This window comes from Lacerta agilis, chromosome 4 (genome assembly GCF_009819535.1).
Source record: "Lacerta agilis isolate rLacAgi1 chromosome 4, rLacAgi1.pri, whole genome shotgun sequence".
In the NCBI taxonomy this organism is placed as follows: domain Eukaryota; kingdom Metazoa; phylum Chordata; class Lepidosauria; order Squamata; family Lacertidae; genus Lacerta; species Lacerta agilis.
In genome coordinates this window covers 62191294-62205998 of record NC_046315.1, presented here as the reverse complement: position 1 = coordinate 62205998, position 14705 = coordinate 62191294, and the positions used below count along the sequence as shown (strand labels likewise).

General features: G+C 37.9%; 1 protein-coding gene across 7 annotated transcripts in view; it reads left to right on the top strand.

Annotated features, from left to right (window-relative positions):
- Positions 1-14705, top strand: part of CNKSR2 (connector enhancer of kinase suppressor of Ras 2) — a 139404-nt gene that overhangs the window by 86474 nt on the left and 38225 nt on the right. For all 7 annotated transcript variants that reach the window (XR_004426480.1, XM_033147263.1, XM_033147266.1 and 4 more), the window contains 6 exons: positions 2029-2118; positions 4405-4619; positions 8214-8262; positions 8986-9158; positions 9730-9803; positions 11555-11626. Coding sequence is in view for 6 of the 7 variants with exons in the window: in XM_033147263.1 (XP_033003154.1) it covers positions 2029-2118; positions 4405-4619; positions 8214-8262; positions 8986-9158; positions 9730-9803; positions 11555-11626 (673 nt within the window). In the remaining variant the exon portion in view is untranslated. The remainder of the gene's footprint in view (positions 1-2028; positions 2119-4404; positions 4620-8213; positions 8263-8985; positions 9159-9729; positions 9804-11554; positions 11627-14705) is intronic.

The following is a 14705-nucleotide window of genomic DNA, read 5'->3' as shown; positions in this document are numbered from 1 at the left end:
TGCAGATCAGCTTCTTCACCTCCACTTTTCCTTCCTGATTGTTCGCCCATTCCTTCTATTCCACACATACACATCCCAGTTTTCTATTTTGATTTTGGTTTTTGGTCATCTCTTGATTATTTTGTACAGGGTTTTTTGTACTTGTTCATAATTTGCATGCAAATACCATGTATGCAAAGGCCTCCCTCCTGGGTTTACATGGTGCTCTTCAGACTGCATTCACATCAGTATTCACCCCTGAACTTCACTAACTGCCTCAGAACATGGAGGTTCATTTGCTGCTTCCATAACTAATAGTCATTGATAAAATACTATTTCAGCATTTTTGCACCTTTTAAAAGACACCCGTGTTAGTACTGTGTCTGTGCTAATTAATTTCATAGCTCATTCTGCACTATGCAAATAGTTAATGATAAATACTGATTTATTTTAGTCCTGAACTTCTACAGATGGTGAATCTTTTTGCTGATATTTCTTCATTGTGTTTATTGTTTTATAAAGCTTTCCTTCTCCTTCTGCCCACTCCCCTCCCCTCTCTGGCTTTCAGATTCTTAACTTGCTGTTTATGAGCCTACCATAGATTTAAAATCATTGTTTAAGGTTTCACTGTGTAATATTAAAGTCTAACTTGTGTGGACAATTTTCTTGGCTGAAAATGTCATGCTACATAAATCCTGAATCAGTCTGAAAAGTGTTTGAGCCTTGGTTTAGCTCTATAAATTACCCTTTCAGACTTTTATTCTTTCCTTGAATGATACTATTTTATCTATATAGCTGTTATTTCCTAGTTTTTTTCCCAATTTCAGTGCACCACAATTTAAGCTTCAATTCTGAAATGGCAAAACTGAAAGCAAAATCACTTTTTCATTCACTTGACTTTTAAATGTGACTCCTTTAAGTCTAGAGCACAGATAATTAGTTTGAAGGAATACTACAGTATCTGATAATCTGTCAGTTTTTACCTGGAACAGACATAAATAATTGTGGCAGCTGTTATTTACAATCTTCACAACAATAAAGCTAGTATGGTCCTTTAGCTTTACAAAAAGCTGAAAGTCTTTTCTTATTTGCATAGGAAGTTTTGTATTAATTTTAAATCTAGATACAAAATTAAAATTGCTGTCAGACTGAAAAAAAATTAGTTTTGCGGTCATATTTATATAACCTAGAATGTACATTACTCTCCCATCTTATTCCTGATTACTTTAAATCTCGGCTATCTCTTTGCCTTCCACTTGCATCTTGGAAGGTCAGCCCTGCTACTCTCAAATTGTTGCCTGTTGTAGCCATGGCATCATCAGTTCTATAAACTTGTTTCCACATGAGGCCTAGGGATAGACTAATTGATATAAAGAATACACCATGTTTGAAGACACCATGTTTGCTTGAATAATGGTGCTTGTGCATATAGACCTCACATGGACATAGAGGCTAATACTGTAACCATTTGTATGCAGTCTCTGCCATATTGTCTGTCTGTCCACAGAATCTCACATACAATTGTCCAGTCTTACAGACTCTGAATTAGGGCTTTCTGTGTTATAGATACTGTTGGTGACCAATTCTTCAGCCTTTTTAAACATGATATTCCACAGTAATTTTTCCAGGACATTGGGTTACTCCTTTAAGAATTCAATTTTGTACCTAATTTATTGCTGGAAAAGACACAATCTTTTGCTTCCATTGGAGAGCTTACAGAGTAAATCCTACGGATCGTATGCATATGGCAAGATTTATTGAAAGCTAAATTGCTCTATGATGACACTAATGTAAGTTATTATAAAGGGAAGAATTAGATCAGGTTAACAATATTTTAGAAGAATTCAGAATGATGGGTATATTTAGAGGGGGAAACTTTTTTTCTTGTATGCACATAGGAAAATAATTCCAAAACCGTTAAGTTACAAGAAGCCTACTCATGATAAATTACTTTCGTATCACATGAAGAAAGTGTAAGTACATTAGTCTAATCTTGTAGCTTTGTTACAAGTATTTTGAAGTCAAACACTTTTATATATTTTGTTGCAGGCAAGCTAAGACCTATATCTATGCCAGTAGAATATAACTGGGTAGGGGATTATGAAGATCCTACCAAGACAAAAAGAGATAGCAGGAGAGGTAAGTGACCTCAGACACACATTGTACATTTAATTGTGTTTTAATATACATTTACAGAAATTATTGAATATATTTATAGAAGTTATTAAAATGTAAATTTTCCTTACTATTCCAGATCATTCTACACAATGCAGGTTATGTGGTTAATATTTCAAAATTACTGTTGATGGTTCATTACCAGTGTCACAAATTGGCAGTTAAGAACAAATTGCCAACTTCTTCTCAATTTTATAAGACCATGCATGATACTATTGCAATTTGATTCCCAGAGTGAATCAGCAGGGAAGTAATTGAAACTCAACCCCAGCTTTTGAGGGGTTTCTCCACATATATTTGAACAACATAATTTAAAATCTTATTATTTCAGTGAGAAAGCTGTAGAGGTGCAATGAGGGAATAAAAGAAGCTGAGGGTGAGGTGAGGAGATCAAATCAGATCAGATCTACAGCTTCTGTTTACTTCTCTCTTCCTCTAGTTTGCACCCGACTGCATAAAGGCGGTCTGCATTCCCCTGTTTTAGAGACCCTTCTTCTTCCTTTTCTTTTTAAAAAGAATACACAGATCTGCAAACATTAGGGCTCTCTTGAGTCCTGAATGGTATACATAAGCACTGACAGTCACCCCATGAAGTTAGCAAATAGATGGAGTGATTGTTATAAAGTTCTATACTAATGGTACTATATTGCAGCTTGCATACAAAAAATGTATCCTATAGCTTCAAAGTGAACTATGATTAATTCCCCCTTTTCCTCATAGTTGATGAGAATATAAAGCTATTTTAAAAGTTTGAATGAAAATAAGAAACGTTATTCAAGCAAAGATAGAATATACAGTATAGTTTCTATGATTCTCCAAACATTTTTATTGAATTGTTTGCAGAGCTTGGTTAAGGAACAAAATCAGCTTTCTTTTGACATTTCAGTCAGATTCCCATAGTCTATTCTATAGAAAAATATTATAGGAAGGTTTGGTCTGTAAAGTCTGTGTTAAAATGAGTAGCGGCATTGGAGGCATGTAATAGTGGAAGGCATAGGCAATGTTAAGGAACCAGTGGGAGAAGTTTGTGGTACACTGGAATACTAGCACTCCAAAGTAAGATGCAAGGTTGTGCTGAATTGCTAGAGGTGTTTAATAAATCTTTTGCTTTGTGTGGATTTCAGTTATGTGGTAAAATTCTGCATTTTTATGGATAAATAACTAAATAATAGCAGGAAGAGATTACAGAGTGAGCTAACATACAGTGGTAACAGGTTAAGAACTTAATTCGTTTTGGAGGTTCGTTCTCAACCTGAAACTGTTCTGAAGCACCACTTTAGCTAATGGGATCTCCCGCTGCCATTGCACCGCCAAAGCACGATTTCTGTTCTTATCCTGAAGCAAAGTTCTTAACCTGAAGCGTTATTTCTGGGTTAGTGGAGTATGTAACCTGAAGTGTATGTAAACTGAAGCGTATGTAACCTGAGGTACCACTGTATAGCTAACTTTATGTTCTAGCCAAAGCTGCAAGTGGATTTATCCATAGATAATGAGAGTTAGCACGAGCCAATGACGCAATACTGCCCAGTTAGAATCTCGGGGGGGGGGGAGGTTCGGCCATCACCTCCCCCCAAGGCTCTGAAGGGTACTTCAGTAAATGAGTCCGGGGGGGCGTGTCCCTGTCCGAAACCATGGTGGGTGAGGGCCAAAGGCACGCCCCAGTCCGGTGATCACTGGGTGAGTCCCTAGCTGATGTGCAGCAGCAGGGTTCTCACCCATCGGTGGTTAACCCTTCCTGGACTGCCAGCGCGATGTGCTGGAGTCGGATATTGTTAGTTAGTTCCAATGCCTAAAGCCAATACCGCTCAACATCCGTAACCAATAAAGTTGTGGCCTTTTATGCCCATTAACCTTATTTCCGGTGTCCTGTGTCGTCATTTCACCTTGTGGGGGATCGGGTATTGATATGCAATGAGAGTTAGCACGAGCCAATGACGCAATACTGTATAAGTGTTTGTATTAAACAGAAGGTAGCTTTCAGAATAGGGTACTCAGTTGCCCTTTGTAGATTTCTAAACTACTGAGCCCTAATATTGTGTAATATTGTGATAATAAAACCAATACATACACTGTGCACCATTATTTACTGGATTTTATGGTATTAAACATAGAATTTCAGCATTCTTGTGTATTTCAGTCCAATGAAAGGCAGGTTTGAATGCAGGTTGTCCTGATTTCAGCAAAATATGCACTGAACAGCTGGACAATTAAGAACTGGTTTTCAGTATAACCTTTCCAATTTCTACCTAGAAAATTCATTACTTCGGTATATGAGCAATGAAAAAATAGCTCAAGAGGATTACATGTTTCAAAGAAACAGCAAAAAGGACACAGGCAAAAAATCTAAAAAGAGGGGAGATAAAAGCAACAGTCCTAGTCATTATTCTCTGCTACCTAGTTTACAAATGGATTCATTAAGGCAAGACAGCATGAGCACACCTGGGCCTGAAACATCGTTATATCACGTGAGTAAAATTACAAAATAGTTCACTCTATGTTGATGCTGTTGTTGAGTAACTGACACATGACCATTGGTTGTTTTTTAAAATTTTAGTAAGAAATGAAGCAAAGAAGCCTGGCAGTTAAGTGTAATCTGCCCTTCAGTTGTATTGAGAATAAGAAGCTGGAGGTCATTGCTGTATACACCTTCTTTTTTTGCAAATTCAATTACTGTATATAAAAATAGAATTAAAATGTAAATCGTGCAGTCATATTCATATGATTCCTGTTGTTTTCATAACTACTGTGGAAAGGTTAGAAAATATAGTCACCAATTTTATTTTGAATTGAAAAGAATGAATTTAGGTAACCACTCAGAAAAGAACTATTTTTTTAAAGACCATTAAAATCCTGCAGAGTGAGGGAAAAGCTAACACTTCCCCATCCCCAGTGCTATCTTACCCTTTTTTTTTTAGTGAACTAGCAAACGGATTTAAAGACATCCAGTCTTTGTGGGACTTTGTGTTTCTGGCTGTGTCCTAGTTTCTGTTGTCATTGAGTGTTGTCAAAGCAGATGATTCTCCACTGAGCCCAATTTAAAACCAATGACCTGCTTTTATTCCAGCAAACTCATTTTATTGCTTCCCTTGAAGCCTGGGTGACTGAAATAACTTAAAGTATTATAGGAACCCAATTCATGGTACATGCGAATTAAAAGAATCCCTAGGGCCTGTGGATATTCTTGTATTTTATTTTAATAATGAATTGATTCATGTACAGTTGTGGGGAATTTTCTCACATGATAAATTTATTGTCATATCTTTTAATAATACAGAACAAATCTATGGACTGTCATCAGACTCATCCAGGATGATCCAGGATATATGAACAAAAATTGCATTTCTTTTTGTGACATCTGTTTGCTATATGCACAAAGCAAAGCAATATAAATGGTTTTGCATATCTTAATCGATTGCATCCATTTAAGACATGGATTTCATTTTTGGTTTTGAATGTGATGGCTGCCTTTCTTGGAGCTTAGTTAAATGTTTTGCAACAAGGAAACAGCTGCTTCATAAAATAATTTGTATTAGTGCTATCTTTAAATAAATAGAAATTATCAACTTTTTTATTTCTAGTCTAAGCTATTGTAAATTTTCCTGTAATTACAAAATTTGATAAAAACAATTTTTGCTATTTTGGTCTTTAAAAGTAATGAAATTAAATAGGAGGTGATCCTTGTTTCTTTTCCTGAATTGTACACATCAATCAAACAAGAGTCTCCTGATTCAGATTTCATGATAAACTGTGGTTGAACAAACCAGAATTGAAGCACTGAAACCTGGAGTATAAAGAAAGGCAAGGGGGACCTATGCAGGAGCACACCTCATTAACAATATATTGTACTGATATTATACCTAAATTCTGGCAGACAGGGCCCATGCTGCTATAATTGTTCTGTTTTTAATTATTTTAACTGCTCTTAATTTGTGGGGGGGGGGGTTTTGGTTGTTTTTTTTTTACTGAGGGAGGGGAGGAGCTGGAGAGGGCATCGGGGTCCCAATCATAGTGGTTCAGGGTAGGTGTGGGAGGTGGGGAAGGCAGGGTAAGGGGCACATAGCACAGGCAATTAGTGACTGTGCCATGTGCCAGCCCCTCCTCCAACCTGAACAATTGCAGTTGTCCTACCAGCCAGCCCTCGAGTCTGTGGCTGCTGTTGCTGAATACCAGGTTAGCTCTAAATAAGAGCTCCCTCACCAGTGAGTTGATTATGGATGATGAGGCCAATCTGTATCACTTTATCACTGGTCTGTGTCACTGAGACCCGGGTGAGTGAGCAGGGTGGAGTTGGTCTCACTCAGCTGTGCTCATTTGGGTACTTTCCCCTTCTTGGGCAATGTTCTTGAGCTTATGGTCTTGGAGGGATCTAATTTTCTAGATCCATGTCAATTGGCAAGACCTTTGATTAATTGCGGCCTTTTAACCTGGATTTTTCTTTCTTTCTTATTATTATGTTATGTATTTTTGTGTTTTTCTATTGTAAGCTGCCCTGTGATCCTCAGGTGAAGGGCAGTATAGAAAATGAATGAATGAATGAATGAATGACTTGAAGGGACAGGGCATAAACAACTCGGACCTTCAAAGTCCATTAACATGAAACTGCTGAAATCTGGTGATAGTGCTATTGTGAAATTGTCCTATTGAACTATTAGTCTCTAGTCTTCTGAGTTAACATGGCTAGGCAGACATACCCAAACTTTCTCACAGTTGCCATTACTTTCCATTTAGATAAAGAGGAAAGCACACAGAGATAATTGTCATCTTCTACTGTATACTTTTGAAGAATTAACAAAGAGAATTGATTAGACTTGGAAGTTGCAGTGTGTGTGTGTGTAGCAGTGTACACATGGGAAATTGTATGCTTTTTCATAATTGGACGAGAAATGCCTTGTTAACTTGTTGATGAAGCATTGGTGCTCCTGAGTCCATGAAGTGGAAGCATCTATTAGAGCAGCAAACACTGAAAGGTCAAAAGATCTCTTTCATTAATATTGGACCAATGCAATCCTTATATTCAGTAAACATGCTTTTGATGTAATGATTTGTCATATTAAACAAAACCAGTAATTGTAGAACTGTTGAAAATGCAGCAAAACAGATTTTAAGTAGGTGTTTTAAGTTCTTGAAACTTGTTATCATCCATTGCTGCATATGCTGCTTGATATTTCCATTTTTCCAGTTTCTTGAACCCCTGATAGTAATACCTCCAACATACCTTGGCTGTCCACTCCACCCCACCCCACTGCTTTCATTGAAAAAAGCAATACCTTTGCAATTCCTTTTAGTTGTTATGAGCTCTTTTGCCATAGCCACAAGTTGCTATGGAGATATACACAGTTGAGCTCAGAAAGCATAACTGGCACAGAAAGTCAAGACCTTGGCTGATGAATATAAGAAAAGTACTGGGAAATGCCTATCACAACCATCAGCCAAGGTCTTGACTTTCTGTGCCAGTTATGCTTTCTGAGCTCAACTGTGTCTGTAGGTTTCACAGATAACATTGTTTGGTGGTGCCATTGAGCTACTCAGGGAAAGCAGAGGTGGGAATAGGGTTTTGTGTAGCAGATGTTTTCAAGGACAGTCTGAGTGGGTTAATAATGTCCAAGCAACAAAAAAATAAGGTGATTCATCCCAGTCCATATCACATGCCCTATGCCTGCAATTTACTTTTAAAAAAAAATCACACCATTACTAACTGGGCAAATCAAAACTTGCTAATTAATCTGTTTTGATAAATCTGACCCTGGTCAAAACAACCTCCATCTCAATTGAAACAAAATAGAAAATTCTTTCCAGTAGCACCTTAGAGACCAACTGAGTTTGTTCTTGGTATGAGCTTTCGTGTGCATGCACACTTCTTCAGATACACTCATCTCAATTGTTAGGGAAAAGTAAATTAACTGCAGGGCCAAGTGCACTTATCAGCCATTCTATTACGTATTCCATCTGAATAGAGCTTGCAGGACACAGTTTAAGAGAACTTCTAGTCTAAGGTTTATGTTGTTGTACATGGTGTGATTGGCACGTATTAACCAAACTGTTGTGTCTGTTTTTCTTAGACATTTCAACAATCCTCTCTACAGCATAAGTCTAAAAAGAAGAACAAAGGTAAATACTATGTAAAACAGTTTTCACCTTATAGGTCTGGTGAAAAATTAAACATAATTTTATACTGTGTAAACATTTTTGTCTGCATATATTTTAAACATGGCAATTCTAAAACAGACACACTCCAATTTTGTAACAGTTAATGCTGCTATGTGCTGCTGGGATAACTCAGTTGGTAGAGCGTGAGTCTTTTACTCTCAGGATCTTGGGTTCAAGCCCCACATTGGGCAAAAGATTCCTGCATTGCAGGGCTTGGACTAGATGACCCTCACTGTCCCTTCCAAATGCTACGATTCTATGAAACATTCATAATTTTCTCAGCGCATGTCGCCATTTCCCCCAGTGGTTACTATGACCTTAAGCCAAGGCATCTCCTATGAGAATTGTATGACTTTAACTAGGCCTTAACTCTGTTTTCCATCTAAGTCAGGCATAGGCAAACTCAGCCCTCCAGTTGTTTTGATACTACAATTCCCATCATCCCTGACCACTGGTCCTGTTAGCTGAGGATGATGGGAGTTGTAGTCCCAAAACATCTGAAGGGCCGAGTTTGCCTATGCCTGATCTAAGTAGTAGACTATGCTTTAGTCTTAGCTACTTATTAGAATGGATGGAGAGAAGTTCCACCCCAAAAGAAACCTGAACCGCAACAATGCATTCCAGCTCAGGACAGAAGTATTATATGGGTACATGAATCATCTCTGAAACAACTGTTCTTCTAAGGTCTCGCACCAAGTAAGAGTAAAAGGCGAATTTCTTGTAAAGATCTTGGTCGTGGAGACTGTGAAGGCTGGCTCTGGAAAAAGAAAGATGCCAAGAGTTATTTCTCACAAAAATGGAAGAAATACTGGTTTGTCCTGAAGGATACTTCTCTCTACTGGTATATCAATGAGGAGGTAAGAAACAGACATGTATGGTGTTCTTCTTGCAGACGGATGTGACTGCACTGATCAATATGGCTACAGTCCAAAAACATGATATATGCATGTGGGAAAGAACCATATATAACTGCCCAAACTTGATTTGGTCATTACATGTGTAGGGTTTTGTTTGTACTGGAGAGACAAACCACCTTTAATATTGGCTTTTCCCTTCTGCAGTGGAAACAAAAAGTGCAGTTCTGACACTGTGCACTGTTTTAAATTAGTGATTCCAAGCCATGCTGAATATTGGTAACTTAGGTTTTCTTCTTCATTAAAACAAAGATAGCCTGGATACACTAAACATTCACCACGCAGAAAAATTATATCAGCAGATGCTATGATCCTGATTCAGAAGCCATACAAATTCAGGAGTTTCCCATATGAATGGCAAGATGCTTCCATTAATTTTTGTGGAAGTTTTAATGAAGCAATAAATCAGAAATTGTTCTCTTGTGACAAGAGATAGTTCAGTATGCTTGTATTTGTTTTCTTTTTGATTGGCTACTGGTTTTGCTCATGTTCTTTAATCTGTTCATCTTCATAGGATGAAAAAGCAGAGGGATTCATCAGTCTGCCAGAATTTAAAATTGATAGAGCTAGTGAATGTCGCAAGAAGTAGTAAGTACTAGTAAAATATTCAAAAATAGATAAAACTGTAAACGTTGAAACAAACATAATTTTGATAAAATGTTCCATTATTGGTGCCTTTGTCTGGTAGTATTTATCTTTGTGGAACTTCAATCACTACTACTACTAATTAATATATATTATCATTTGCTACTTTAGATACTCACCAAGTTCATTCCTGGTATTTAGGAATAGGTGTTTAGGAATGACCACTCACCCCCTTCTCAGGTGGACTGTGGTTGCAGATCTCACTTCCATCCACCATCCCCAGCAGCTAGGGCCCAGTGTGTCTTGCCAGCCCTTAGGGGAATTCCCCAGCCAGCAGAATCAAGGAGCAGGGATTCCTTGCCAAAATGCTAGCTTCGAATGGGCCAATAGGAGGCCCAGTTAGATGGGCAGTACGTTGCTAGCTGGCTGGGCATTGACTGTGAGCCATGCCTGGTCACCCGGCAATACATAGAGCATAATTTTTTTTGTTGATGTTCTTGGTTACTGTTTTTGAGGCTTGGATAGTTCACCTTTACTTTTAACTGATTATATTATCATAATACATTTTAATTCTTAATATGTGATAAAGCAAAGTTCACTTTTTCTAAACTAATGTTGACTTCAATTTGGAAAAAAGGTAATAAATAGTAGAATACACAAGAATGCCATTTGAGCATCCAGCCAAATCTTTCACGAAGCTGTAACTTGGTATGGATGCCAACCTTTATGTGCAGTTCAGTGCCTGTTTAGATTAATAGTGGATTGTGCCAGTGTAATACCCTGCGGTCTAGAATGTAGATCTGATGTTTCAAATGTTGACAGTAATGCTTTTTATAGTTCGTTGCGAGGGAAAGGACCTATGAAATACCTCATTACTGTGAATAACTTCATGATTACAAGTTCAACAGCTTGTCAGAAATTAAGACACATTTGTTTTTCTGTTCAACTATTGAGTTTTAAAGTTGAAAGTAAAGCCAGAAACACTGTAGTATGAAAAATCATAGAGACGTCCTGTTAAGTATAATTTGGCTAAATGGTACTATATCCAGAAACTTTTATGATGTATTTGCCTACTAAATACAAGTGCCCCAGTAAATAAACTGCTTCATATTTATCAAACGTATACTGAGTCAAGATAGTGTTTAACTTGACACCATGTTCAGATATATTTAGGGTGTAATCCTGTCCACACTTACATAGGATTAAATACAACTCAGTGGAGCTCACCTGCACATAGACATGCATAGGATTACATGCTTACTGTATCTTTTCACACAAGTACTGTATATTCTGGCGTATAAGACTACTTTTTAATCCAGGAAATCTTCTCAAAAGTCGGGGGGTCATCTTATACGCCGGGTGGAGAATCTGCGGTCGAGTATATCTCAAACTCTATATTTTAACGGGGAAAGTTGGGGGTTGTCTTATACACCCGGTCGTCTTATACGCCAGAAAATACGGGTATATCCCAAAATGTGTATAAAATGCAAATGTTCAGAGTAAAAATGAAAAATAAATAAATAGATGATATACAGTGTGGCCCAAAAGTAGGTATAAGTCAGTCAATCAAAGAAGCAATCAAGGATTATTTTTCTTTACTGATATTGTGAATGGTGAGAACTTGAGTCAATGACAAAGAAAGTGGATTCTAAAGCAGTATACCTACTTTGGGGGCATCCTTTTAATACTGAAAAATAATGTTGTATACTCAATATTTCACCCATCGTGCTTTGTTATTCCCCCCCCCCTTCCAGTGCATTCAAAGCTTGCCATCCTAAGATCAAAAGCTTTTACTTTGCTGCTGAGCATCTAGATGACATGAGCAGGTAATGTAACTTAATTTAAGCAATGAATCAATCTTGAGTATTTTTGGTGTTTTTATTGTACTCACCACCTTTCTTTTATCAGTCCAAAAGGCCAATGAAAAATTTATTCCCTGAATGTGAGTAATATAAGAGAAATATTTTAAAAAAAATGTTTTAATTGGTGTGTGTGGTGAAATGGTTAGAGTGTTGGTAGTTCAGGATTCAAATCCCCACTCAGTCTCTCAGCCCAACCTACCTCACAGGGTTGTTGTAAGCATAAACATTGGAGGAAGAGAACCATGTATGCCACCTTGAGCTTGTTGGAGGAATGGTGGGATATACTGTAAATGTTATATCCCCGAATGCGAAGTATACAGTGAGGAGATAGCATTGGAGAGGAGTTAGTGGGGGTAAAGGGTGGCTTTTGCTAGGATTATGGGAAGTAGGTGGATTTGGCAAAGAATAAGGAGAAGGGGTGACTGTGGCAATGAGTAAGGGGAAGGGTGACTTGGGGGGGGAGTAGACAAAGTTGGTGAGTGAAGTATGCAGCAGCGCGCGCACACACACTGACACTGATCCAGCAAGGATCAGTTTCTAAGCATGGATTATTTCCTCTGGAAAAACAAAAAGCTGCTATGAGTGTAAACATATGTTGAATGCTCTCATTAATTCTCCTGCCTAGTTCTGGACTTAGTCCAGATGCAGTGTTTGATGTAGTTAGCCAGTTAAGAGCAATTTAAAGGAGCCCAAACTACCTTCAACTATTTTGAAACTTAAATCAATTTCATTTTTATTAAAGTGAAATATATATTCAGACAAATCAGTCCATGGAGGGTACTGTACCCCAGTTTCAATTTTCTCTGGCATTTCTTCTTCAAAAATTGCTTACAATTTTTCACTGTTTCCTGAGTACACTGCATATATATATTTCAAGTGTTGGATCACATAAGTGCTTATACACACTAAATGTTCATGAAGTACAACTGGCCCATAAATGTGTTGTTTTCTGTTATGGGGTTCAGTTAGCATTATTTTCATATACCGTTAGCATAAGCAGTGGCTGCCCATTTTTCTTGAGTGCTAGGAATGCTAGTGAAGACAGGTACACATAATATTCCTGGCTCTTAAAAAGAACAATGTGTGTACATCAGAGCTCTGAAGAGTATATATTAAGGTGAGTGGATGAGTACAATATGTTCTAGTGCAGCCATATCAACCTGCCAACATAGTAGTTGCCAGAACATAGTTTCCAGTAATTAAGAAACTTGTGAAATGACCTAGAGGCACAATGTGTCTTTGTGATACATAGCTCATATACATTTTTCAAAGGGTACCTAAGTCATTCTTGCAAATTACCATGATTAAATGTCAACTTAAGTGCAACCATCAAAGATTGTACTGTCTCTTATGATATAGAAATTAATTTAAGTTCATTTTAATTCCTTTCTAGAGACAAAATGCCTTCTTGTTTCTATCTTTTTTAAAGAAGTCCAATATGGGGGGGGGGGGAAACTGCAATCCTCTGATTTCAAAATAGTGATGGACGATCTGAGCCAGGGCAGGGCTAAATGTGAGGCAGGACTCTGTCCCAAACCTGTTTCCCATGTTGCTGCTTTGCTGTGAACTAGCAATAAAAATAGTGCCTATCTAGCTGTGCCAGGAATCACATCTGGGATTATAGCAATAATCAGCTTTTCCTGCCAAGATTATGCACCCATTATTTTCCCTTGGAAACTTAACTATTGGCAGAAATGGCCTGACTGATGAAATCGACTTCTACTGACTCAAAATGTGGAAATGCCATGTCATCATAACAGAAGCAGCTGATTTTACAGACGGTTTAGTTCTTTTGTTCATACTGCATTACCAATGGTCCAACACAGACAACCATCTTAACCAAATAGTCTTCTACCTTGATTTTAAAAAAATAAAAATAAATAAATACGTAGTATGGAGTTGCTGCCACACGTTCTAAAGTGTTGTAAAATTTGGGAGCCTTATGAAGTGGCAAATCTTCGCCTCACCTCCATTTACCACTTGGTAATATTTGCCATTTGTAATATTTGCCACTTTTGACTTTAGAAACATTTATTTAAAATAAATTATGGCTTATTCATTAGCCATGTTTTCTAGAATATTTCAGTGTAGTATGAATTCATGAACATTCATGAACTGAACATTGCTTAATTTTGTTGTTGTTGTTCAGTCGTTCAGTCGTGTCCGACTCTTCGTGACCCCATGGACCAGAGCACGCCAGGCACGCCTATCCTTCACTGCCTCTCGCAGTTTGGCCAAACTCATGTTAGTAGCCTCGAGAACACTGTCCAACCATCTCATCCTCTGTCGTCCCCTTCTCCTTGTGCCCTCCATCTTTCCCAACATCAGGGTCTTTTCTAGGGAGTCTTCTCTTCTCATGAGGTGGCCAAAGTACTGGAGCCTCAACTTCAGGATCTGTCCTTCTAGTGAGCACTCAGGGCTGATTTCTTTGAGAATGGATAGGTTTGATATTCTTGCAGTCCATGGGACTCTCAAGAGTCTCCTCCAGCACCATAATTCAAAAGCATCAATTCTTTGGCGATCAGCCTTCTTGATGGTCCAGCTCTCACTTCCGTACATTACTACTGGGAAGACCATAGCTTTAACTATACGGACCTTTGTCGACCTTTGCTTAATTTAGTCCATAGCAAAGATATGCTTGCTGCAGAAGTGACACCCAGCATGATTCATCCTCCTGCTGAGTGAACTTCAGCTCAGCCCTGAATTGTTTCCTGTAGCAGGTCAGGTGTGTGTGTGTGTGTGTGTGTGTGTGTACGTACAGCCTGACAAGCTGTATCCATTACCCATTTATAAATTGGGGCAGGGAGCTGTTAGAATTCCTGAGCAGCACCTGACACTTTCAACTTGCTAGTATATATAGGAGTTAAGGTGTTCCTATATGCCTTTGTGGTGTTGTTGTTGTTGCTGTTGTTGTTTTCAAATTATTTTTATTAGTTTTCCAAATTATTACAAATCAAACCAAATTACTTTAATACAATTTCTTCCTATATGCCTTTGTTAATGGGCTATAAAGTGAGAAACCTTTTCCTTATATCTCTGAAAT